Raw genomic sequence first — 22,118 nt, 5'->3', positions numbered from 1 at the left:
TTGGAGGTACTGTTTGCAAAAATCTTCTCCCATTCAGTTGGTTGCCTTTTTATTTTGTCGATGGTTTCTTTTGCTGTGCAAAAGCTTTTAAGTTTCATATAGTCCCATTCGTTTATTTTAGCTTTTACTTCCATTGCCTTTGGAGTCAAATTCATAAAATGCTCTTTGAACCCAAGGTCCATAAGTTTAGTACCTATGTTTTCTTCAATGCAGTTTATTGTGTCAGGTCTTATGCTTAAGTCTTTAATCCATTTTGAATTAATTTTGGTACATGGTGACAGATAGCAGTCCAGTTTCATTCTTTTGCACGTGGCTATCCAATTCTGCCAGCACCATTTATTGAAGAGGCTGTCTTTCCTCTATTGTATGTTTTTAGCTTCTTTGTCAAAAATTATCTGTCCATATTTATGTGGTTTTATTTCTGGGTTCTCAATTCTATTCCATTGGTCTATGTGTCTGTTTATCTGCCAATACCACGCTGTTTTGATTATTGTAGCCCTGTAGTACAAGCTAAAGTCAGGGAGTGTGATACCTCCAGCGTTGTTCTTTTTTCTTAAGATTGCTTTGGCTATTCGGGGTCTTTTGTGGTTCCAAACAAATCTGATGATTTTTTTGTTGTATTTCTTTAAAAAATGCCATTGGGATTTTGATGGGGATTGCATTAAATCTGTATATGGCTTTGGGTAATATGGCCATTTTAACTATGTTGATTCTTCCAATCCATGAGCACGGAATGTCTTTCCATTTCTTTGTGTCTTCTTCAATTTCTTTCAAAAATGTCTTATAGTTTTCATCATATAAATCCTTTACATCCTTGGTTAAGCTTATTGCTGGGTATTTTATTCTTTTTGCTGCAATTGCAAAGGTAATTGTTTTTTATTCTTTTTCTGAAATTTCATTGTTAGTATATAGGAATGCAATGGACTTTTGTACGTTGATTTTGTAGCCAGCAACTTTACTGTATTCGTTGATTGTTTCTAACAGCTTTTTGGTGGAGTCTTTAGGGTTTTCTATATATAGCATCATGTCATCTGCAATGAGTGACAATTTAACTTCTTCATTCCCAATTCGGATGCCTTTTATTTCTTTCCCTTTCTTGATTGCTCTGGCAAGGACTTCCAACACTATGCTGAAAAGCAGAGGTGATAGGGGACAGCCCCATAGTGTTCCTGAACGTAGAGCAAAGGGCTTCAGTTTTTCACCATTAATTATGAGATTAGTTGAGGGCTTGTCATATATGGCCTTTATTATGTTAAGGTATTTTCCTTCAATACCTATTTTATTAATTGTTTTAATCATAAATGGATGTTAAATCTTATCAAATGCTTTTTCTGCATCAATTGATAGAATCATATGATTTTTGTCCTTAATTTGTTTATGTGATGTATCACATTGATGGATTTGCGGATGTTGAACCATCCTTGTGCCTCGGAGATGAATCCGACTTGGTCGTGATGAATAGTCTTTTTAATGCATTGTTGTATTCGATTTGCTAGAATTTTGTTTAGGATTTTTGTATGAGTATTCATCAGAGATATTGGTCTGTAGTTTTCTTTTTTTGTGTTGTCCTTACCAGGTTTTGGTATCAGGGTAATGTTGGCCTCATAAAATAAGTTAGGGAGTACTGTCTCTTCTTCAATTTTTTGGAAGAGTTGAGCAGATTGGTATTAGATCCTGTTTGAAGGTTTGGTAGAATTCACTAGTGAAGCCGTATGTTCCGGACTTTTGCCTTTGGGCAGGTTTTGTATGACTGATTCAATTTCGTTACTGGTGATCGGTCTGTTTACATTTTCCAGTTCTTCATGGTTCAGCATTGGAAGGCTATATGTTTCTAAGAACTAGTCCATTTCGTCTAGGTTATTGAATATGGTGGCATATAGTCCTTCATAATATTCTTGCATGATCCTTTGTATTTCTGTGGTGTCCGTGATAACTTCCCCTTTTCATTTCTGATTTTATTAATTAGTGTCTTCTCTCTTTTTATCTTAGTGAATCTTGCCAAGGGTTTGTCGATTTTGTTAATCTTTTCAAAGAACCAGCTCTTTGTCACATTAATATTTTCTATTGTCTTTTTGTTCTCTATTTCATTTAGTTCTGCTCTGATTTTTGTTATTTCCTTTCTTCTGCTGACTTTGGGTTCCACTTGTTCTTCTTTTTCTAGTTCTTTAAGTTGTAACATGAGGTTATTTATTTGGGATTTTTCTGGTAAATTGAGACAGGCCTGTAATGAGATAAATTTCCCTCTTAAAACTGCTTTTGCTGCATCCCCAAAATTTTGGTAGTATGTATTTTCATTGTCATTTGTTTCTATGTATCTTTTGATCTCTCCTCTAATTTCTTCTTTGACCCAGTCGTCCTTTAAAAGTATGTTGTTTAATCTTCATGTATTTGTGTTTTTTCCAGCTTTCTTTTTGCAGTTGATATCCAATTTCAAAGCCTTGTTATCAGAGAATATGCTTGGTATGATTTCAAACTTTTTAAATTGCTGAGGCCAATTTTTTATCTCAATATATGGTCTATCCTTGAGAATGTTCAATGTACACTCAAAAAGAATGTATAGTCTGATGTTTTAGGATGAAGTGCTCTATATATGTCAATTATGTCCATTTCATCTAATGTGTCATTTAGGGCTGCTATTTCGTTATTTATTTTCTGTTCGGATGATCTATCCATAGCTGTCAATGATGTATTTAAGTCCCCTAGTATAATTTTGTTTTGGTCAATTTCTCCCTTTAGTTCTGTTAGTGGTAGCTTGGTATATTTTTGTGCTACCTGATTAGGGGCATAAATATTGATGACTGTTATGTCTTCTTGTTGTATTGTCCCCTTTACCATGATGAAATGTCCATGTTTGTCTCTTGTTACCTATTTCACCCTGAAGTCTGTTTCATCTGATATCATTATGGCAACACCTGATTTTCTCTGGGTACCATTTGCTTGGAGTGTCAATTTCCACCCTGTCACTTTGAGTCTAAGCTTGTCCTTGTAGCTGAGATGTGTCTCTTGGAGACAGCATATGGTTGGGTTTAGTTTTTTGGTCCAATCTGCTACTCTATGCCTTTTTATTGGTGAGTTCAGTCCATTTACATTTAGAGTGATTATTGATACGTGAGGTTTTCCTGTTGTTCTATCTTTAGTTTTCTGGTAAGGCTGTGTCTCCATTGTTTTTTTGCCTTTTTGTTGTCTATTATTTCTGTGTGGTGGTATTCTACAATGTTTCCCTCTGTTTCTTCTTTTATTACAGTATATATTTCAGTTCTGGATTTTTTTTGAGTGGTTACCCTTAAGATTATGTAAAAGAAAGTTTGATATTTAGAGTATTCCATTTTCTTCAGCACGCTTCCTTTCTCCATTCCCATATTCTGGTTCAGGCCTTTATTCTCCCCCTTTTTATGTTGCCACAGATTGTCCCTGTTGATGGCTGTCAAATAGCCTCCTTTAGTATTTCTTGTAGTGCAAGTCATGTATTAGAAAATTCCCTCAGCTTCTGTATGTCTGGAAAGGTCTTTATTCCTCCTTCACATCTAAAGGATATCTTTGCTGGATATATTATTCTTGAGTCATAATTTCTCTGTTTCAATAGTTTGACTATTTGGTTCCACACCCTCCTGGCTTGCAGAATTTCTGCTGAAAAATCTGATGATAATCTAATGGGCTTTCCTTTGTAGGTTACCGTCTTCTTTTCCCTGGCTCCCTTGAGAATTCTTTCTTTGTCGTTGATTTTAGACAGTTTCAATACAATGTGCCTTGGAAAAGCCCTGTTGGGATTGGGGTAATTAGGTGTTCTATTTGCTTCTTGGATTCGATGATCCAGTTCTGTTCACAAGTTTGGGAAGTTCTCATCAACAAATTTTTTCAATATATTCTCTGTTCCCTTCTCTCTTTCTTCTCCTTCTGGTATGCCCATTATTCTTATATTGCTCTTTATGATGGAGTCAGAAAGTTCTTGTAGAGTTCTTTCATTTCTTTTAAGTCTCAAGTCTGTTTCTTCTTCCATCTTTGTAATTTGCATGTTTCTATCTTCGATGTCACTGATTCTTTCCTCCATCTGGTCAACTCTACTACCTAAGCTGGTTATTTCATTCTTAATTTCTTCTATTGAGTTCTTAATCTCCAGAAATTCTCTTTGGTTCTTTTTTTAAAATTTCAATCTCTTTCGTAAAATGCTCATGTTGTTTTTGATTGCGTTTCTGAGTTCATTAAATATTCTTTCTGTGTTTTCTTCCATCTTGTTGAGTTTTTTTCAGTACTGCAATCTTGAATTCTCTGTCATTTAAGTCACATATTTCCATATCTTTAAGTTCCTTTTCTGGAGACTTTTCACTTTCTTTCTGAGCTGTCTTGTTGCCTTAGTTATTCATGACAATTACTGATTTATTATTTCTCTTCCTAGACATCTACAGGAGTGGCTTCTGCAACAGGTGGATAGGAAGCGGTCTTTCTTTTGTTTTCCAATACTTGTTGATAGAATGTTTTATTTTCTCTCCGACCTCAGTCTTTTTGTTCCTTTATCACACAGTAGTGCTATGTTTTCTCTGCACTATTCCAGCTTCTCACACAATGGGGGGATTCCCTGGGAGATGGGCTTCTCCCTGTTAACAGTTAGCCTGTGAGTCATAGGGCGCCACGTCCCTGTGGGGATGCGGAGTGCTTTTGAAGTTCCAAAGCTCTTTCTGCACCAGATTCAGAGCCTGTATGTTTCAGCAGTTCTGTTTACTCCTGCAGTGATTTGCCCAGATAGGTGGGGCCAGGGGCGGGGTGAGTTGTGAGAGGTGGCCCAGTGCAATGGCGGTGACCACCACCAGAGCCAGTCCCACCTCCACAGCTCCCTCCCCTTTGCTGGAACTAGTTGGGCTGCCAATATGTGTCTGCGGTCCACAGTTCTCAGAGCAGCAAATATTCTGTTCTTTTGATCTGACACTGCTACTTTATCGCTTCTAGCACCGGGCAGGTGGGGGCGGGGCGAGCTCTGGGAGGGTAGGGAGGGGGTGGCTAGTCTCCGTGCCTAAGGCTTCCGTTCTCTGCTCGGCAGTGAGGGCTTAAACCACCGTTTTCAGCCTTCTTCCCTCAGTCTTTTCTGCGTGGTCTGTGCCATGAGCGTTGGGTTCAGCCGAGTTATATGCTGCCCCCTCAGCCCTGTGGGCCATAAGCGGAGCCCTAACAGTTGGAGTTCTTCCCTATCCCGCAGCTGCGGTAGTTCTGGGATGCAACGAGCTTGGAGCACTGAGGTAGGTCTGCGTCCTGCGCCCGCCCTGCTCAGTCTCAGCCCTTCTCCCTTCTTTCCTCCCCCGCTCGCGCGATTCTCCCACCTTTAGGTCAATTCAGTAGTAGGCCTGTTCGTCTTGCCTATTGCTGTGCAGGGAGTCCTTTGTGGAGTTAGTGTTGTTCGATTAGTTGTAAATTCCAGGGGAGCTTTACAGAGGCTCACCTCACGCCGCCATTTTGATGACATCCAGGTGTAATATTCTATTATTTCTTAATATATAATTTCTATCTGATTTTTCTTAATTTTTTCAATTTCTCTGCTGAACACCCATCCCTTCATTTAGTCTTCCTGTCTTTCCTCTTAAGACAGATGTTTAAAATTTTTTTCTTGCAAATTCTTGTATCTGGATTATCTGTGATTAGCTTCTGTTGGTGTTTTTCCTGAGTTGTAAGTCCTATTCCTGGCTCTTTATAACTTATTATTGCATCCTGGAAATTATGTAGAAGAGTGAGAGTTGAAGAATAATAAGGTTTTTTTCCTCCAGAAATTTCAAGCTCTTCTGTCATCAGTTGGCTCAAGTGAGGAGGTGATTATTCAGATTTCAGCAAGGGTTCATGTGCCTTGGATGGGTTGCAGCTCACCTCTGGCCAGCACAACCACTAACCCTCACTCCCCACCCCCTGGCTTTCTAAGGAAGGGCTAGTCTCTCAGTTCTCCCCAGGATTTGATTGGGGACTCCATGTGACCCTTTTGGATTCCTCAATTTCAGATATCGGGAGACTGTGGGAGATGGGCAGATGAATGATTTCTTTCTACTTATCCGTCATGCTTTTGCTTCATTATTCTCAGCAAATTGGGGTGGGGTGGAGAGGACTGTGGTGTTAAGCAAATTATTATTGTACTTGATAGTCTTTCAGACTCCAGTATATCCAAACCTATCTCCACTACTGCCCGTAACTCAGTTGGCTTTATCTCCATCCAGTAAAGTTCTGGGTCTTGAGCAGCCTTTTGCTCTCCCCGTATCCAGACCTGCCAGGTCTCACAGGTCACTTACGGAGGGCTTCTCTCTCTGGAGATCAATTCATCAAACCTTTCTAGCTTCCACTGTTCTTCGACAGTCCCATATATAATTATTTTTATATTACCCAGAGTTTTTTGGTGTTCCCATGAAAGCTTCCCATGATTTTTTTGGTGTCCTAATTGGAAGGAGAAAGTGCCGGTAATAGTAGCTGTTATTCTAACATTAGAGGACGTTCCCTAAATGAAAGATATTGTGGCCCTGAATGCTTAGTAGTTAGCCTGGTATTAATGCTTGTTTCATCCAAGGGAGTTGGAGAGAGGCTTATTTTTAAGGGTTTAGTCTTGGGTTTGTAGCAAATGCTTTATGGTCCCCACTCATATCTGCTCACCTTTACCATTTCAGGACCTTCCGATGGCCAGCCAACTTTGTCCCTTTGCTTGGGGTTTGCTCTGGGCGCCAAAGTTCACTCTACCTGTGCCCAGTAAGCTGGAATGTCAGGGACTTAATGTTTCTCAGAAGTAGTCCTTACACAATGATTGCTGGAGGTTGGTGGAGAAACACCCCAGCTTCCCTCCCCTCAAGGGAGATAACTTAGAGATCCATGTTCTACACTGTCTCCCAGTTCCCCTGAAGTGAATCTCAGCTGCCCACACTGGTAGCTTGCTTGCTAACACACTTTCCTTAGCTGCTTTCTCTTCCTTGTCTCACTTCCCCATTTCCCAGCAGGCATATCCTGGGATCACCTTTTAAATAACCTACTTGAACTTGGAATCATTGCTTAGATTCTCCTTCTGGAGGAACCCAATCGAAAGCAGGTTTCAATTCAGATGTGCAATCTCTGAGTGCTGCTCGGGTTTGTGAAAAGGGGCCAGCATGGACAGAAGGGCAAGCCCAGCCAAGATTAGATGGACCGCGCCAATGAACATTTGGAGGATGCCAGGAGAGCCACTGCTGAAGCTCTTCACTACAAACTGGAGCCATCTGCCGGCCTGTAATAACGGCAATAGGAGAGTCCTAATCTGGGATGCAGTTAAACTGTTTATTCTCTGTTTGTGGTTATGTCTTTAAAGCTTAACATGCTCTAGATGGTGGATTTAAATTCATAAGTGCATTGTTTTACAAAACTAGCATAAATTGGTGTTTTCTCTTTGTTGTTACTTTTTAAAAATTTATTTAATAAAGAAAGCTTGCAGGGCCACAGCCCTATAATATCTTGCAGGGATGCCAAGAACCATTCTATCAGCCACTTTCTAAGAAGCAATTTCCTTCTTGTCCCATAAAACTCCCCAAAGCACCTTAGGCAAGCACCAAAGCACTGGGTATGTTAGCAAACTGCAAATACAGCAGATATTTAATTACATCGAATTCATCAAAACCCTAATTGAGACAGGAACCTTATGGTTTAATTACTTTAATTTCAAATGGGTAACACACTTGGTCACAAGCAGCCTTTCATGCTGGAATACATTAGAGAGAGGCCCATGGGCACTCGCTAGTAATTCTCACAGCCAAATGAAAGTACGAAGCAACATAAATAACAATGCTAAGTGAGACCCATGACTCGATTTATTAATCAGTTCAACTGCAAATATCCATCCTTTGCTGGAATGTGCTGCTGCACAAGCTCCAGTGCCTGGGAGGGTGGCTTAGTATGTCAGGCAGTGGGCATTACTGATATTTCTTTACCTCCAACTTATCAGACAGTACACAGGTCAGGACCAGTCTTCTGAGGTTTTTCTTCTATCAATATCTCCTCATTTGGATTTTCATTTAGAAGACCTTTTCCCTGACCTTGCCTTGCTTTGCCACTGGGCATCCTGCTGCATTTCCGCTGGTTGGTTATAGGTTCTGTCAACTAGTTGGTTAAATTACTGCAGTGACCTAGGATGGAATTTGGAAGCGAGAGCCCCAGGGGTCGCTATCCTTCTGAGAGCTGACAAGGGTGTCTAACTTGTTGAGCATTTACTGTGTGGACTTGGTGCTGTTTACTGCTACACATGTTGTGTTTCATTACCATGGTGATGCTACGGGGTGCATGCACTTGTATCCATTCTATAGATGAGAGAACCAAGGCTTAAAGAGGTGAAATAACTTCTCCAAGTCTCCACAGACAGCAAATGGCAGACTCAGCATTCAGACCCAGGTCAATCTGATTCCTGGGCCCATGTTCTTTCCTAAACATTATTTTGCAGACTTCAAGGAATCTACAGAGTCCTGACAAAGAGAGCTGGGTGGCTTTGGAACTCTTCAAGTGGCACAGGACAAAAAAAGAGAAGGAAGGGTTGGCACCCAGAATCATCACGTGGGCTACTTCTAACATCACTGTGGTTGCTACTTCTCTCCACGATTATTGCAGGGCTGTGAGATGAGGTTGGCAAAGACCTTCCAGAAGGGTAAAGTGATGAATACCAGCACTTGCTAAAGTCCAGGAAGCAATTTGCCTTTTAAGCAGGTGTTCTAGCCATGCCAATGATTAACTGGATTGCTAATAAATTGTGAAACACAAATGTATTCAAGACTCTTCATATGTAATTAGTTGCCTGCCATTTACTAGACACGTCCCAGTCATTTGTTTCTTTTCCTTCCATTATTTCTCCCTCTTTGGGCTTGCCTTTGCATCAAGCTTCAGGTACAAATGACTAATGAACTGATGACAACACTAATAACATCCAGACTAATAATCGTAAGCGAGTGGTGGCAATGCTAATTAAGAGAGTACTAATAGCAACAGGCCCTTCTGCAGGATGTGATGGCCCATCTCCAACTCAGATGAAAGCCAGGGGAGTGCAAATAGAAGTAACTGTCCACTTGTGGGCACTGGAGCCAACTCCTGATGACATCCATGTGTCCCTCTGCCTGTCACCCATCAGCAACAAACCCACTAAGCTACCCAGACAAATAAATGGGCACAAAGATGGTGGCAGGAAAAAACAGGCAGTGGAGAATAGCAGTAGTGTGGTAGAGTGCGTCCTGCATTAGACACTCTAGTCTGAGTTAGAGAGATGGCAGCATTGGGTGCCCCTGGCCCGCTGACCAAATGACAGAGGGGCCTGGAAAAGAGTGTGGACGAAGTTTCACAGCTTTCTTTAGCCCTTCAAAGCAACCAGCCACTTCTTTCAGGACCCTGTATCCTCCATAGCGAGGGAACTGGTTAGGGCCACAAGGAATCTCAATACTGCAAGTGGGGCACCCTCAATGAGCTTCTAGAAGTCACTTTTCCTAGAGTGACTTCTTTTTCTGAGAAGTCACTTTTCAGAGTCCTGTGTATTTGGGAAGACAGCTCAAGATTGTGTTGTTTCTGAATAAAATTCCTACAGAGAAACTAGGACATGAGAGTTAGCGGGATGGCTGCTAACTGAACCCTCAGTTGCCGCTGCAACGCCACAGATGCCTGGCAGCCTCACACTTTGGTGACTTCCAGGTTTCTTCCCAAGACTTTCCAAAACGCACACCAGAGTTCATAAAGCACAGAGACCCCATGTTACCCACTGGCAATGGAATAGTCTCCATAGATAAAATGCAAATATGCAAAGCTCCTCAGAACTCCAAAAGAAAGCTAAAGTAAACATGTAAATAAAATGCTTGATCAGTAGAGATAAAGAGAGATGGGGTCCTAAACTATGACAACCGCAAATGGCTTTTAGCAGAAAAAACATCTCTGTTGTTTCCTGTCTACCAGCCTAGTTCTTTACGTTACTCTATTTCCATTGATGCAAAAGCATACCTAAAATTGTTTTAGGTCTTCCACTTCAGATCAGTAACGTATCGAAATGAGTGTGACCCCTTCAGTTCATGGCCCACATCTTCAGGCTGCTTAGTTATTTACATGGACCTGGGCACTCTATATTCCATGAGCTCAGAGACCAAATAATGGTGCCTGAGTGTTTCCATGTCCAGTTGGGCCAGCCTCCTGGAGCATGAGATCCCACATCATCACTGCAAGATTACTGGCCTTCACGCTGGCTGTGCTGCCAGACTGCCCCTGCCTCATGTCCACACCACCTCTCTCCAAGTGCCACGTTCTGATGTCACTCTTACCTGCCCAGCGAAGAGCCCGCAGACTCCAATGATGCACAGGATATTAAACACCGCTGAGCCCACGATGGTCCCAACTCCCACGTCGCCCTTGGTGATGAAGACTCCTGAAACACAAAGCCAGCATCAGCCCGGCTGTTGTGGCCAGGACATCATTGCCACATGATGATCCCAGGTCATCATTCCAAGGTGGGGATGGGCGAGTTACTTAGACTGTTCATAGGATCTACAGGAAACAGTCGAGGATTGGAGAGAGCTTACTAATCTGCACTGGGGACATTGTCCCGGGGGAGCATTGGCACTGGGTCTGGGACATGTCCATGCAGAGTGAAAGCATCACTTCAATAAAATAACCATTAACAACAACCACAGAGCCTTTGTCCTTCAAAAAGGGCAGGGCTGACATGATCCCAGGTCATCACCTACCTATCACAGATGTGAACAGCTCTGGGGCCGAACTGCCCGCTGCCATGAACGTGGCCCCAGCCACATCTTCACTGAGGTGCAGGCGCTACAGAGGAGCAAGGACAAAGCACAGGTAAGTCAAATTCCCCTGGGGACCCTGTGACTCCCAGGTCCCAAGCTTAGTCCTTCCTCCTCCTCCTCCTCCTCCTCCTCCTCCTCCTCCTCCTCCTCTCAGAGCTTGGCCAGTGCTGCCCGAACCACCCTCCTCCCTGGGCCACAACTCCGCTCATTGTCTTCCTTGAGAAACAGGATCAAAGGAAGGGCTGCATGTCCACTTGAATTGCTCTTGACAAGATCTATGGGTCCCCAACCCAAATGCCCCCAGGGGCCGTGCAGATAACAGAGAGATGTGGAGTGGGCAGTGAGGCATAGTGGGCATTTGCCTCTTTTCTAAAAAGTCAGCACCACTCAGTTCCCTCTGAGTTATCAAATATTCTTATTTTTAATTAATTTTATTGGGGTGATATTGGTTAATAATAATATTTTATACATTTCAGGTGTATATTTTTATAAGATGACATCTGTGTACTCTACTGCGTGCCTACCACCCGAAGTCTAGTCTCCTTCAGTCCATATATTCTTGTTTTTAAGAGATAAAATCCACATTTTTATGCAAAATATCCTGATTTTTTTCAATACTATGCTGATCTCAGGCTCAATTAGGCTCATGGTAACCAGGTTTGCGAGCCTTGATTCTAAGAGGTTATGGAGGCTTTGGGGTTGGAGAGGGTCACCCTCCTGAAACCTAATCCTCATCCTCAGTGCAGGCTTGAGGGAGAGTGGGGGTGAGCAGAAAGTGAAAAGGCATCAGCCCTGCCAAGACATTCTGCACAACAAACTCTCCAGGTTACCCTGTTTGTTAATCCAAAGATGATTTATAAGAAGACAAGACAAATATAATACTTATCAGAGACTGGTTAGTGTGCTTAGCTTTTCTGCATTCACTCATGATTCAGAAAGTAAGCTGTTGGCTGTCAGTAAATAACCAGTTCCCCCTGACGTCCCAGCAGAGAGACATGAGTCTTGAATGACACTGTCCCTCTTCCCAGTGGCAGCAGCAGCTGTACTTCCTTGTTCAGCCATGGAGGGGCAGCATGACCTCGGTGTAGGCCACTGGCTCCATTGACCAACAATAGACTACTGCAAGGGAGCATTTTGATCTGGAGTCCTGGGGTTCCTTTGCTCTCGACTACACATCTAAACTTCACACGGGGTTCTGAAGAGACCCTAAGATGGAGGTGCTGATACCTCAAGTTGAGAGACGTGGTTGTGAGGGAGCCTGGCATCCTGTCTCACCAGAGGCAGGAGTCTGTGGGAAGGTCGCCTAAGGCAGAGCTCACACTCCTTGGGTGGTTTGCCAAGATGTGCCACTTGTCGTGAGCTGTGAGCCTTGCACTGCCATGTCTTCTCCAGCTCGGGCTCCATGATAGGACATTAGTTGTGGAGTCCACACCTTGGGATCATCTCCAGTTTCTCTCTCGTCTTCAACTAATCAGTTTTCTTCATCCTCCATATCTCCTTACATCCCCTCCTCTTTCATCCCTAATACACTTCAGCTCTAGCAACATCTCATGGGATGCTTAGAATCACCAGTGAGGGGTCTTCTTGCATCTGGACTCCTTCCATCTACCAGATCATAGTCATCAAAAGCCTTCGCACCTCCCTCCTGAGCACTGAATAGTAACTCCTCATGCCTCAGCCTGGCATTCTCCAGGCTCCCCACATGTCCTAGATTACACCACTTGGGTCTATGGCTCAGTCTTCTGCTCAAATACCCTTCCTTGAAACATATTGTCACTGAGACTCTCCCTCCAAGGGCTGATCTGATCTGGCCCTCACACTAGTCCTTTCCTGATTCCCTGGCTGATTCAATCACTCCCTCCCCTTTTCTCTCTCTGCACTTCCCAATTTCCTGGCACTTCGTCCAGCCCCCAGTGTGTATCACTTGGGAGCTGCTCTGCACCTTACAGCCTGTGGATGGCAAGGACCAAGCTGTGTTTCATCTTGATTCCTCCCCAAGGGAGTGTGCTCGTAGGTTCTACGGGTTCCTCAGTTGAGTGGAACACATTGTCACAATTGTGTGCACAATTCTAGAAGGGGGTTTTTGCTATTTAAAAACAAACATTGTGTGGAAAATGAGAGATTAGTTTGCTTTGCATGAAGAATAAACCGCCAAGTGGAGGTATTTCAGAGATCACAAATGACCCCAATGACAGGGCCATCAGTGCTTCCTCCTCTTCCACATACAGTAGGGGACCCTGTTTTCAGGTTAAATCATTTTGGATGAAGGACTTTCACACCTGCTCACTGTCCATCTCAGATGCTACCTCACTCCTTCTTTCACCGTATAAAGGAACCCACTGTCGGGGTTATTGTGGAATGATTCTCCTTATTATTTTGAATACACAAAACTAACAGTCTTCTAAGATAGAGGAAAATGCTTCAGTTGGTGGTTTTCGAAGTGTGATTTTGGACCAGCAGCTTCAGCACTACTTGGGAACTTATTACAAAGGCAACTTCTGTCCCCTGCTGGCCCCAAGATGTAATGAATCAGACTTGGGGGAGGGATGGAAGGAAAGGAGGAGGGGTGACAAAGTTTGAAAACTACATAAAGAAACTTGAGTTCCAGATGGGAGTTGTGTCTGGAGGAGACCCCTTCTGAAAATAGATTCTGAATTAAAAATAAAGTAAAATGGAAAGCTTCCAGATAAAGGAAACTACATTTCAAAATATACAGACAGGAAAGAGCAAGAGAATGAAAGAATTCTAGGTATGATGAATATTTTCTGATGAAAGGGATTTAACTTGGTATTCAGCCTGGCGTCACGAGGCTGATTTCGAACAGAGTCCCTTTCCTGGTGTCTGTGACCAGTCCTTTAGTCTCCTCACCTTTCAGGCCTCTGCTTAGAGCATTTCTGTACATATACAGAAAGGAAGGGTGCTGGACCTATGTGGTTGAAGATTTCTCACTCTACAAGGGCCCACGAATCACCAAAGGAGGGTTACAGGAATAGAAGAAAGGAATAGAGGAGAGGAAGGTGGAGAAAGTGGTAGCAAGATAAGAAGAGCAGAATTTAAAAGAGAAAAAGAAAACTGGAAGCAGAACACAAATAGCATCATGAATTATTGCCAAACGGAGCAGGGAGAGCTGGCCTTGGGCCTGACTCTGGATGGGTCCTGAAATTCTAAGCAGACTGATGGAGCTTTTGTGCTAATATTGCTCATCAATCTGAAGCATGCTGATGCCTGGTGTTCCCATCCCAGGTTGCATGGAGGGCTCCCCAGGACCTCGAGGAGGTTGGAGCAGTACCAGTGCCCAGCTTAGACATGCTGAGAATCAAGGCACGTACCTCACAGATCTTTTCCAAGGAGGGGACGAAGAAGTCATCACAAACAATGGCAAGCGCGTAGAACATGTACATGGCCTGGAAGAAAATGAGAGGAGAAAGAATTATATTGCAGAAGGGATTAAATTTAGAGTCTGAGCAGAGCCATGGGCTGAGGGTCTGGCCACCCTCTGTTTTGATAACATCCTCTGTCATCATCAATTAAATAGCTTACTCAGAGTAAGAACAAAGTCTTTGCAAGGCCTGCAAGGTCCTATATGATCTTACCCCTCCTCTCTGACCTTATCACCTACCACTCTCCCTCTTGTCCACCTCCTCCTTCCCCAAACATGTCATGGATGCCTGCCCCATAGCCTTTGTACATGCTGTTTCCTCTGCTGAGAACACACTCTCCCCAGATCACCTTGGCTCACTCCATCAGGTCCCCGGTTCAACATCAACCTAAGCAAGAAGCTTTGGACTCTCCTTCCTCCTATTTCTCCCTATCCCCTTATCCTACTTTTTTTTTTGGATAAATTATGTGTGAAATTAATTTGTTTTCTGTCTGTCTTCCCACTAGAAGTCCAGGCAGTTATAAACTATATCTCATTTATCCCCAGCACTCAGCACAGAGCCTGGAGCATAATAGATGCTCAATATATGTGCAATGAAGAAATAAATGAATAATTCTAAAAGAGCTTGTTTAGCCTCCTCTTCCCTGTAGGACAGCCTCTGTAATCTTGCTTCCACATCTTTGATCAGCTGTGACCCAGACATTCACTGGAATTCTATCTTTTTGCCCTAAATCACCTCTTTACCTTATTCAACTCCATGTTTCCTTTCTAACTAATGACAACTGATTTGGATTCCATTGTTGGCCAACCACCCAGCCTCTATCCTGCAGTCCTTTTAATGGCACCCCAGTTTCATTCACATATCCGCCATATCCCATGTAGAAGGTGACCTCATCCTTTCTTCCAGGAGTAGATACTGATCGGCCAATCAATATGTAGTAGTCCCCAGTGATAGTTATTTGTTCAGGGGTGGACATAAGACCCAGGCTGTCCCAATCAGATGACAGGAAAGGCTTTATAGTCCTTGCCAGAGGGAGCTGTTTCTCACCCTCAAGTGTTGGCTGTGAATTAGGAGGCTGGAAGTTCTGATTGCCATTGGCAGCCATATTGAGGGAAACCTGATTTGAGATGAAGTTGACCCTCAGTCCACTTAATGACATCACTGAGCCATTGAGCATGTGGTGCTAGAGCCCACCCTGTGTCTGGACTTCATAACATAAAACCCTGGCAAACAGAACCGTTTGATTTGGAGGTCCCATGTTACTTGCATCCCAAAGCATCTAATGGATGCAGTCACTCATCCTTTAAGTTCCAAGATCCTCTTTCATTTTTCCATCATCTCTTTCATTTTTCACCATCCAGCACCTTTTCCTTTTGAGAACTGCTTCCTGGGAAGGGCCTTCAGTCACACATTGTCCACCTCCCACACCACAGGGCATAGGCACATGGTGCAGCCTAGCCACCAGGATACCTCCTTCCCTTCACACAGTGGCAGGTGGGCAAAAGGACTGCAAGGGGCCAAGCAAGGATCAATGGCAAAGCAGGGGAAGAAGGTTTCACTCCTTATGCAATATAAATACCACCTGAGTCTGGAGCTGCTGAAGGCAGCGGTCATATAGAGGGAGCTTGCTGGAGAAGGCAGCTCACACAGTAACAAGCTGAAACCGAGATGGGACAGGTGGCGCACGCACACACTCACGTGCTTAATGACCCATGTGAACTCTGGGCCCAGCTCAGTCTGAAGCCAAAGTCTAATTTCCAATGTTATGAGCTGATAATACACCTTTTACACTTAAGTGGATTTGAGATGAGTTTCTATCACTTACAACTGTCCTTCATGAAGCCTCATGTAGCAAACCAAGCATGAAATGATACCTCTGAATTTTGACTCTTGGCTGGAGCAATAATTTATACACCCACCCCTCTTTATGAGCTTGTTTTCTTTTTTGGATGTGTATGTTTTGTCTCTTCAACCAGATTGTAAGATTCTAAAGCACATTTTAATACTTGATTCTGTGGAAATATCAGACAAGTGCATAAAAACACATGTACCAGTCATATTCTTTCCAAAATGCTGACTATAATAAATTACCAAACCTAACAAAATATATCATAGGGGATGGGTTATACAAACTATAATTTATCATTCAATGAAATACTGTTAAAAGGGATTATGTAAATCCATATTTAGTGATAAGGAAAGGTATATATACTACATTGCTAAATAAAAAGAGTTATAAAATAGTGTCCAATCTCTTTGTTGTTAAATTATCTAAGTATAGGAATGCATACATAAACACACACACTTACATAAGTGTATTTCCATAGAAGAGTTTGTAAGGCCATAAATCAAAATAGTTTCTCCTTTGGTTGGTGTGATTCCATCTGTATTTTAAAATTTCTATCCATATTTTCTGATTCACCCACATTGAATTTGGATTTCTTGTGTGATTTTTGTAGGTGGTGAAGGATAGGAGAGGTAGCAACCCTGTTTTACACTTTTCTACTCTCTGAGAAGCCTGGAAAACCTGAAATGCAGAGAAGCCTTAAAAAAAAAAAACTTTGTTTTTATTTGTCTTTTCAAACTCTGTACAAAATTATTTGCCTCTGGGTTGTTGTTTTTTTGAAAATGTCAATTAAAAATTTAATGCTGTATTTCATGGCTTTGTGGATGAGTCAGAATATACCTTTCCAAATTACTAGAATTTTGTTTAGGATTTTGGCATCTGTACTCATCAGAAATATTGGTCTGCAGTTTTCTTTTTATGTGTTGTCCTTACCAGGTTTTGGTATCAGGGTAATGCTGGCCTCATAAAATGAGTTAGGGAGAACTGTCTCTTCTTCAATTTTTTGACAGCGTTTGAGCAGGATTGGTGTTAGATCCTCTTTGAAGATTTGGTAGAATTCACTAGTGAAGCCTTCTGGTCCAAAACTTTTGCTTTTGGGAAGGTTTTGGATGACTGATTCAATTTCGTTATTGGTGATCGGTCTGTTTAGATTTTCCAGCTCTTCATGGTTCAGCCTTAGAAGGCTATATGTTTCTAAGAACTTGTCCATTTCTTCTAGGTTATTGACTTTGGTGGCATATAGTCCTTCTTAGTACTCTTGCATGATCCTTTGTATTTCTGTGGTGTCCATGATAACTTCCCCTTTTTCATTTCTGATTTTGTTAATTAGTGTCTTCTCTCTTCTTATCTTAGTGAGTCTAGCCAAGGGTTTGTCAATTTTGTTAATTTTTTCAAAGAACTAGCTCTTCGTCACATTAATTTTTTCTATTGTCTTTTTGTTCTCTATTTCATTTAGTTCTGCTCTGATTTTTGTTATTTCCTTTCTTCTGCTGACCTTGGGATTCACTTGTTCTTCTTTTTCTAGTTCTTTAAGGTGTAACATGAGGTTATTTATTTGGGATTTTTCTTGTTTCTTGAGAAAGGATTGTAATGATATAAATTTCTGTCTTAAAACTGCTTTTGCTGCATCCCAAAAATTTTGGTAGTATGTATTTTCATTGTCATTTGTTTCTATGTATCTTTTGATCTCTCCTCTATTTTCTTCTTTGACCCAGTCGTTCTTTAAAAGTATGTTGTTTAATCTCCATGTATTTGTGTTTTTTCCTGCTTTCTTTTTGCAGTTGATATCCAATTTCAAAGCCTTGTGATCAGAGAATATGCTTGGTATGATTTCAATCTTTTTAAATTGCTGAGGCTGATTTTGTGTCCCAATATATGGTCTATCCTTGAGAATGTTCCATGTACACTCGAAAAGAATGTATAGTCTGATGTTTTAGGATGAAGTGCTCTATATGTCAATGATGTCCATTTCATCTAATGTGTCATTTTGGGCTGCCATTTCGTTATTTATTTTCTGTTTGGATGATCTATCCATAGCTGTCAATGATGTATTTAAGTCCCCTAGTATAATTGTGTTTTGGTCAATGTCTCCCTTTAGTTCTCTTACTAGTTGCTTGGTATATTTCGGTGCTCCCTGATTGGGGGCATAAATATTGATGACTGTTATGTCTTCTTGTTGTATAGTCCCCTTTACCATTATGAAATGTCCATCTTTGTCTCTTGTTATCTTTTTCACCCTGAAGTCTGTTTCATCAGATATTAGGATGGCTACACCGAATTTCTCTTTATGCCATTTGCTTGGAGTGTCAATTTCCACTTTGAGTCTATGCTTGTCCTTGTAGCTGAGATGTGACTCTTGGAGACAGCATATGGTTTGATTTAGTTTTTTGATCCAATCTGCTACTCTGTGCCTTTTTATTGGTGAGTTCAGTCCATTTACATTTAGAGTGATTATTGATACGTGAGGATTTCCTGTTGTTCTATCTTTAGTTTTCTGGTAAAGCTGTGTCTCCATTGTTTCTTTGCATTTTTGTTGTTGTCTCTTATTTCTGTGTGGTGGTATTCTATGATGTTTCCCTCTGTTTCTTCTTTTATTACGTTATATAATTCAGTTCTGGATTTTTTTTGAGTGCTTACCCTTAAGTTTATGTAAAAGAAAGTTTGATATCTATAGTATTCCATTTTCTTCAGTATACTTCCTTTCTCCATTCCCATATTCCGGTTCAGGCGTTTACTGTCCCCCTTTTTATGTTTTCATTGCCAGAAATTGTCCCTGTTGATGATGGTCGAATAGCCTCCTTTAGTATTTCTTGTAGTGCAGATCGGGTATTAGAAAATTCCCTCAGCTTCTGGATGTCTGCAAAGGTCTTTATTCCTCCTTCATATCTAAAGGATATCTTTGCTGGTATATTATTCTTGGCTCATAATTTCTGTCTTTCAATAGTTTGAATATTTGGTTCCACTCCCTCCTGGCTTGTACAGTTTCTGCTAAAAAATCTGATGATAATCTAATGGGCTTTCCTTTGTAGGTTACCGTCTTCTTTTCCCTGGCTGCCTTGAGGATTCTTTCTTTGTCGTTGATTTTAGACATCTTCAATACAACGTGCCTTGGAAAAGCCCTGTTGGGATTGAGGTAATTAGGTGTTCTATTTGCTTCATGGATTCGAGGATTCAGTTCTGTCCACAAGTTTGGGAAGTTCTCATCGACAATTTGTTTGAATATATTCTCTGTTCCCTTCTCTCTTTCTTCTCCTTTTGGTATGCCCATTATTCTTATATTGCTCTTCCTGGTGTAGTCAGAAAGTTCTTGTAGAGTTCTTTCATTTATTTTAAGTCTCAAGTCTCTTTCTTCTCCCATCTGTGTCATTTCCAGGTTTCTATCTTCGATGTCACTGATTCTTTCCTCCATCTGGTCAACTCTACTACCTAAGCTGGTTATTTCATTCTTTATTTCTTCTATTGAGTTCTTAATCTCCAGAAATTCTATTTGGTTCTTTTTTAAAATTTCAATCTCCTTCACAAAATGCTCATGTTTTTCTTTGATTGTGTTTTGAGTCATTAAACTGTCTTTCTGTATTTTCTTGCATTTGGTTGAGTTTTTTCAGAACTGCAATTTTGAATTCTCTGTCATTTAAGTCACATATTTCCATATCTTTAAATTCCTTTTCTGGAGACTTTTCACTTTCTTTCTGAGGTGTCTTGTTGCCTTGGTTATTCATGGCAATTACTGATTTATTATTTCTCTTCCTAGACATCTACAGGAGTGGGTTCTGCAACAGGTTGATAGGAAGAGGTCTTTCTTTTGTTTTCCAGTACTTGTTGGTAAAATGTTTTATTTTCTCTCCGACTGCAGCCTTTTTTTTCTCTCTCACACAGTAGTGCTATATTTTCTCTGCACTATTCCAGCTTCTCACACAATGGGGGGATTCCCTGGGAGACGGGATTCTCCTGTTAATAGTTCCCCTGGGTCACAGGGCGCAGTGTCCGTGTGTGTATGCAGAGAGCTTTTGAAGTTCCAAAGCTCTTCTTGCACCAGATTTAGAGCCCATATGTTTCAGCAGTTCTGTTTACTCCTGCAGGGATCTGCCCAGATAGGTGGGGACAGGGGCAGGGTGAGTTGTGAAAGGTGGCCCAGAGCAATGGCGGCGACCACCACCACAGCCAGTCTTGCTTCCACTGCTCCCTCCCCTTTGCTGGAACTAGTTGGGCTGCGAATCTGTGTCTGCGGTCCACAGTTCTCAGAACAGCAAGTATTCTGTTGTTTTGATCTGACACTGCTACTGTTCCACTTCTAGCACTGCGCAAGTGGGGGCGGGGTGAGCTCTGGAGTTTAGGGAGTGGGCGGCTAATCTCAGTACCTAAGGCTTCCGTTCTCTGCTCAGCAGTGATGGCTTAAAGCACCGTTTTCAGCCTTCTTCCATCAGTCTTTTCTCCGAGGTCTCTACCGTGAGCATTGGTTTCAGCCGTGTTATATGCTGCCCCCTCAGCCATGTGGGCCATAGATGGAGCCCTCGCAGTCCAAGTTCTTCCCTGTCCCGCAGCTGCAGTAGTTCTGGGATGCAGCGAGCTCGGAGCACTGAGCTAGGTCTGCATCCTTTGCCCGGGCGGCTCTATCTTCACACTTCTCCCTTCCCTCCCCCCCCCCACTCGTGCAATTCACCCACCTTTAGGTGAATTCAGTAGTGGGCCTCTTTGTCTTGTCTGTTTGCTGTGCAGAGAGTCCTTTGTGGAGTTATAGTTGTTCGATTAGTTGTAAATTCTAGGGTAGATTTACAGAGGCTCACCTCACGCCGCTATTTTGATGACGTCCGACCTTTCCAAATTACAATGGACTAAAACCCTCTTTTGAGGAGTGACTTGGATGATCCAGTGATATGCAGGCTTTATAGTGATCTTGAAAAGGACAGCCATTTGCAGTTATTGGAATACAGAGACACACTTGTGGATTAACCTAGACCTAAATAAGCTGTCTGTAGCTGACATATTAAACTCACTGAAATAGCCAATGACACTTAGAAATCCATAAACCAGTTTTGCAAGACTGCGTTCCAATATTACATATTGATTCTTTTCAAGGCAAGAAGATCCATCTAACACATTGCAGTATCAATGCTTGGACTGGGACAAGAAATGAATAGATCTGCCCGGCTGTCTTATGCAAGGGTGATGGCTACTGAAAGCCACATTAGTCCTGTGCATAAGGCAGCATGAGGCAGGGATACCCACTGTCAATCAGACATTTGTGGTAAGGCACCTTTGGACACCTGGAGGGGCCTACCAAGTGATGGGGCTCCTTTCTACCTCCTGGCATCTGAGGGCAGGTCTGTCACTTTGCTTACAAGAAATTCCACTCTAACTCTCTGCCATGCCACCCACTGGAAATAAGGTTTCCTACTGGAAAACAAACAAAACAGAACAAGATATTGATTGGCGGGAGTGCGTTCTGTGCCTGTGGTTGGGGGATACGGGCGATAAGGAAATTCTGTTCCTTCTGCTCAATTTTGCTGTGAACCTAGAACTGCTCTAAAAAGAAGTCTACTGGGGTGGCTGGCTGGCTCAGTTGGTTAGAGTGTGGTGCTGATAACACCAAGGTTGCCGTTTTGATCCCCACATGGGCCACTGTGAGTTGCGCCCTCCTTAAAAACAAATAAACAAAAAGTCAGGATTTCTAATTTATTTAAAATAAATGAACAAATAAATAAATAAAAAGAAATCTACTACTACCAATAAAACAAAAACAAAACAAAGAAGTAATACAAATGTACAAAGTCAAACTTTAAGATGCAGAGGGGAAAAAAAAGATTCAGAGAACTTACTGGTATTGATGGTACTGTCAATACAACTGGCCCAGATATTTTATAGAGTGAAGCGTTTTTGTATTAATTTGATCATTTCTATATTTCCAAAGGATATAATATCACTGATGATGATGATAGTAATCATGATACAAAGGTCTGACAATTAAGTTCGCGAACTCATCCTAGAAAAAGTGCTACATATACCTCATTGTTGAATATCACTACAGTCGCCTTCGAAGTTCTCCCCTTGGGAATATATGCACCGATGGCAGCACAGCACCTAGTTCACCCTTCAAAGCAATTTTGGAACTCTTTTTCTGGAATGGCCATCAGAGTTGTCATTGTA

At 41.9% G+C, this 22,118-nt stretch overlaps 1 protein-coding gene across 1 annotated transcript in view; it reads right to left on the bottom strand.

Annotated features, from left to right (window-relative positions):
- The window catches only part of SLC24A3 (solute carrier family 24 member 3), a 525,043-nt gene that overhangs the window by 146,570 nt on the left and 356,355 nt on the right, over window positions 1-22,118 (bottom strand). Inside the window, exons 4-6 of the mRNA XM_081033618.1 lie at window positions 14,078-14,152; window positions 10,689-10,773; window positions 10,266-10,369 (exon numbers count right to left, since the gene is read on the bottom strand). Of these exons, the coding sequence (XP_080889744.1) occupies window positions 10,266-10,369; window positions 10,689-10,773; window positions 14,078-14,152 (264 nt within the window). The remainder of the gene's footprint in view (window positions 1-10,265; window positions 10,370-10,688; window positions 10,774-14,077; window positions 14,153-22,118) is intronic.

This window comes from Rhinolophus hipposideros (genome assembly GCF_964194185.1).
Source record: "Rhinolophus hipposideros genome assembly, chromosome: 22".
NCBI lineage: Eukaryota > Metazoa > Chordata > Mammalia > Chiroptera > Rhinolophidae > Rhinolophus > Rhinolophus hipposideros.
Note: the sequence above shows the minus strand (reverse complement) of the source record. Positions and strands in the feature narration are given on the sequence as shown.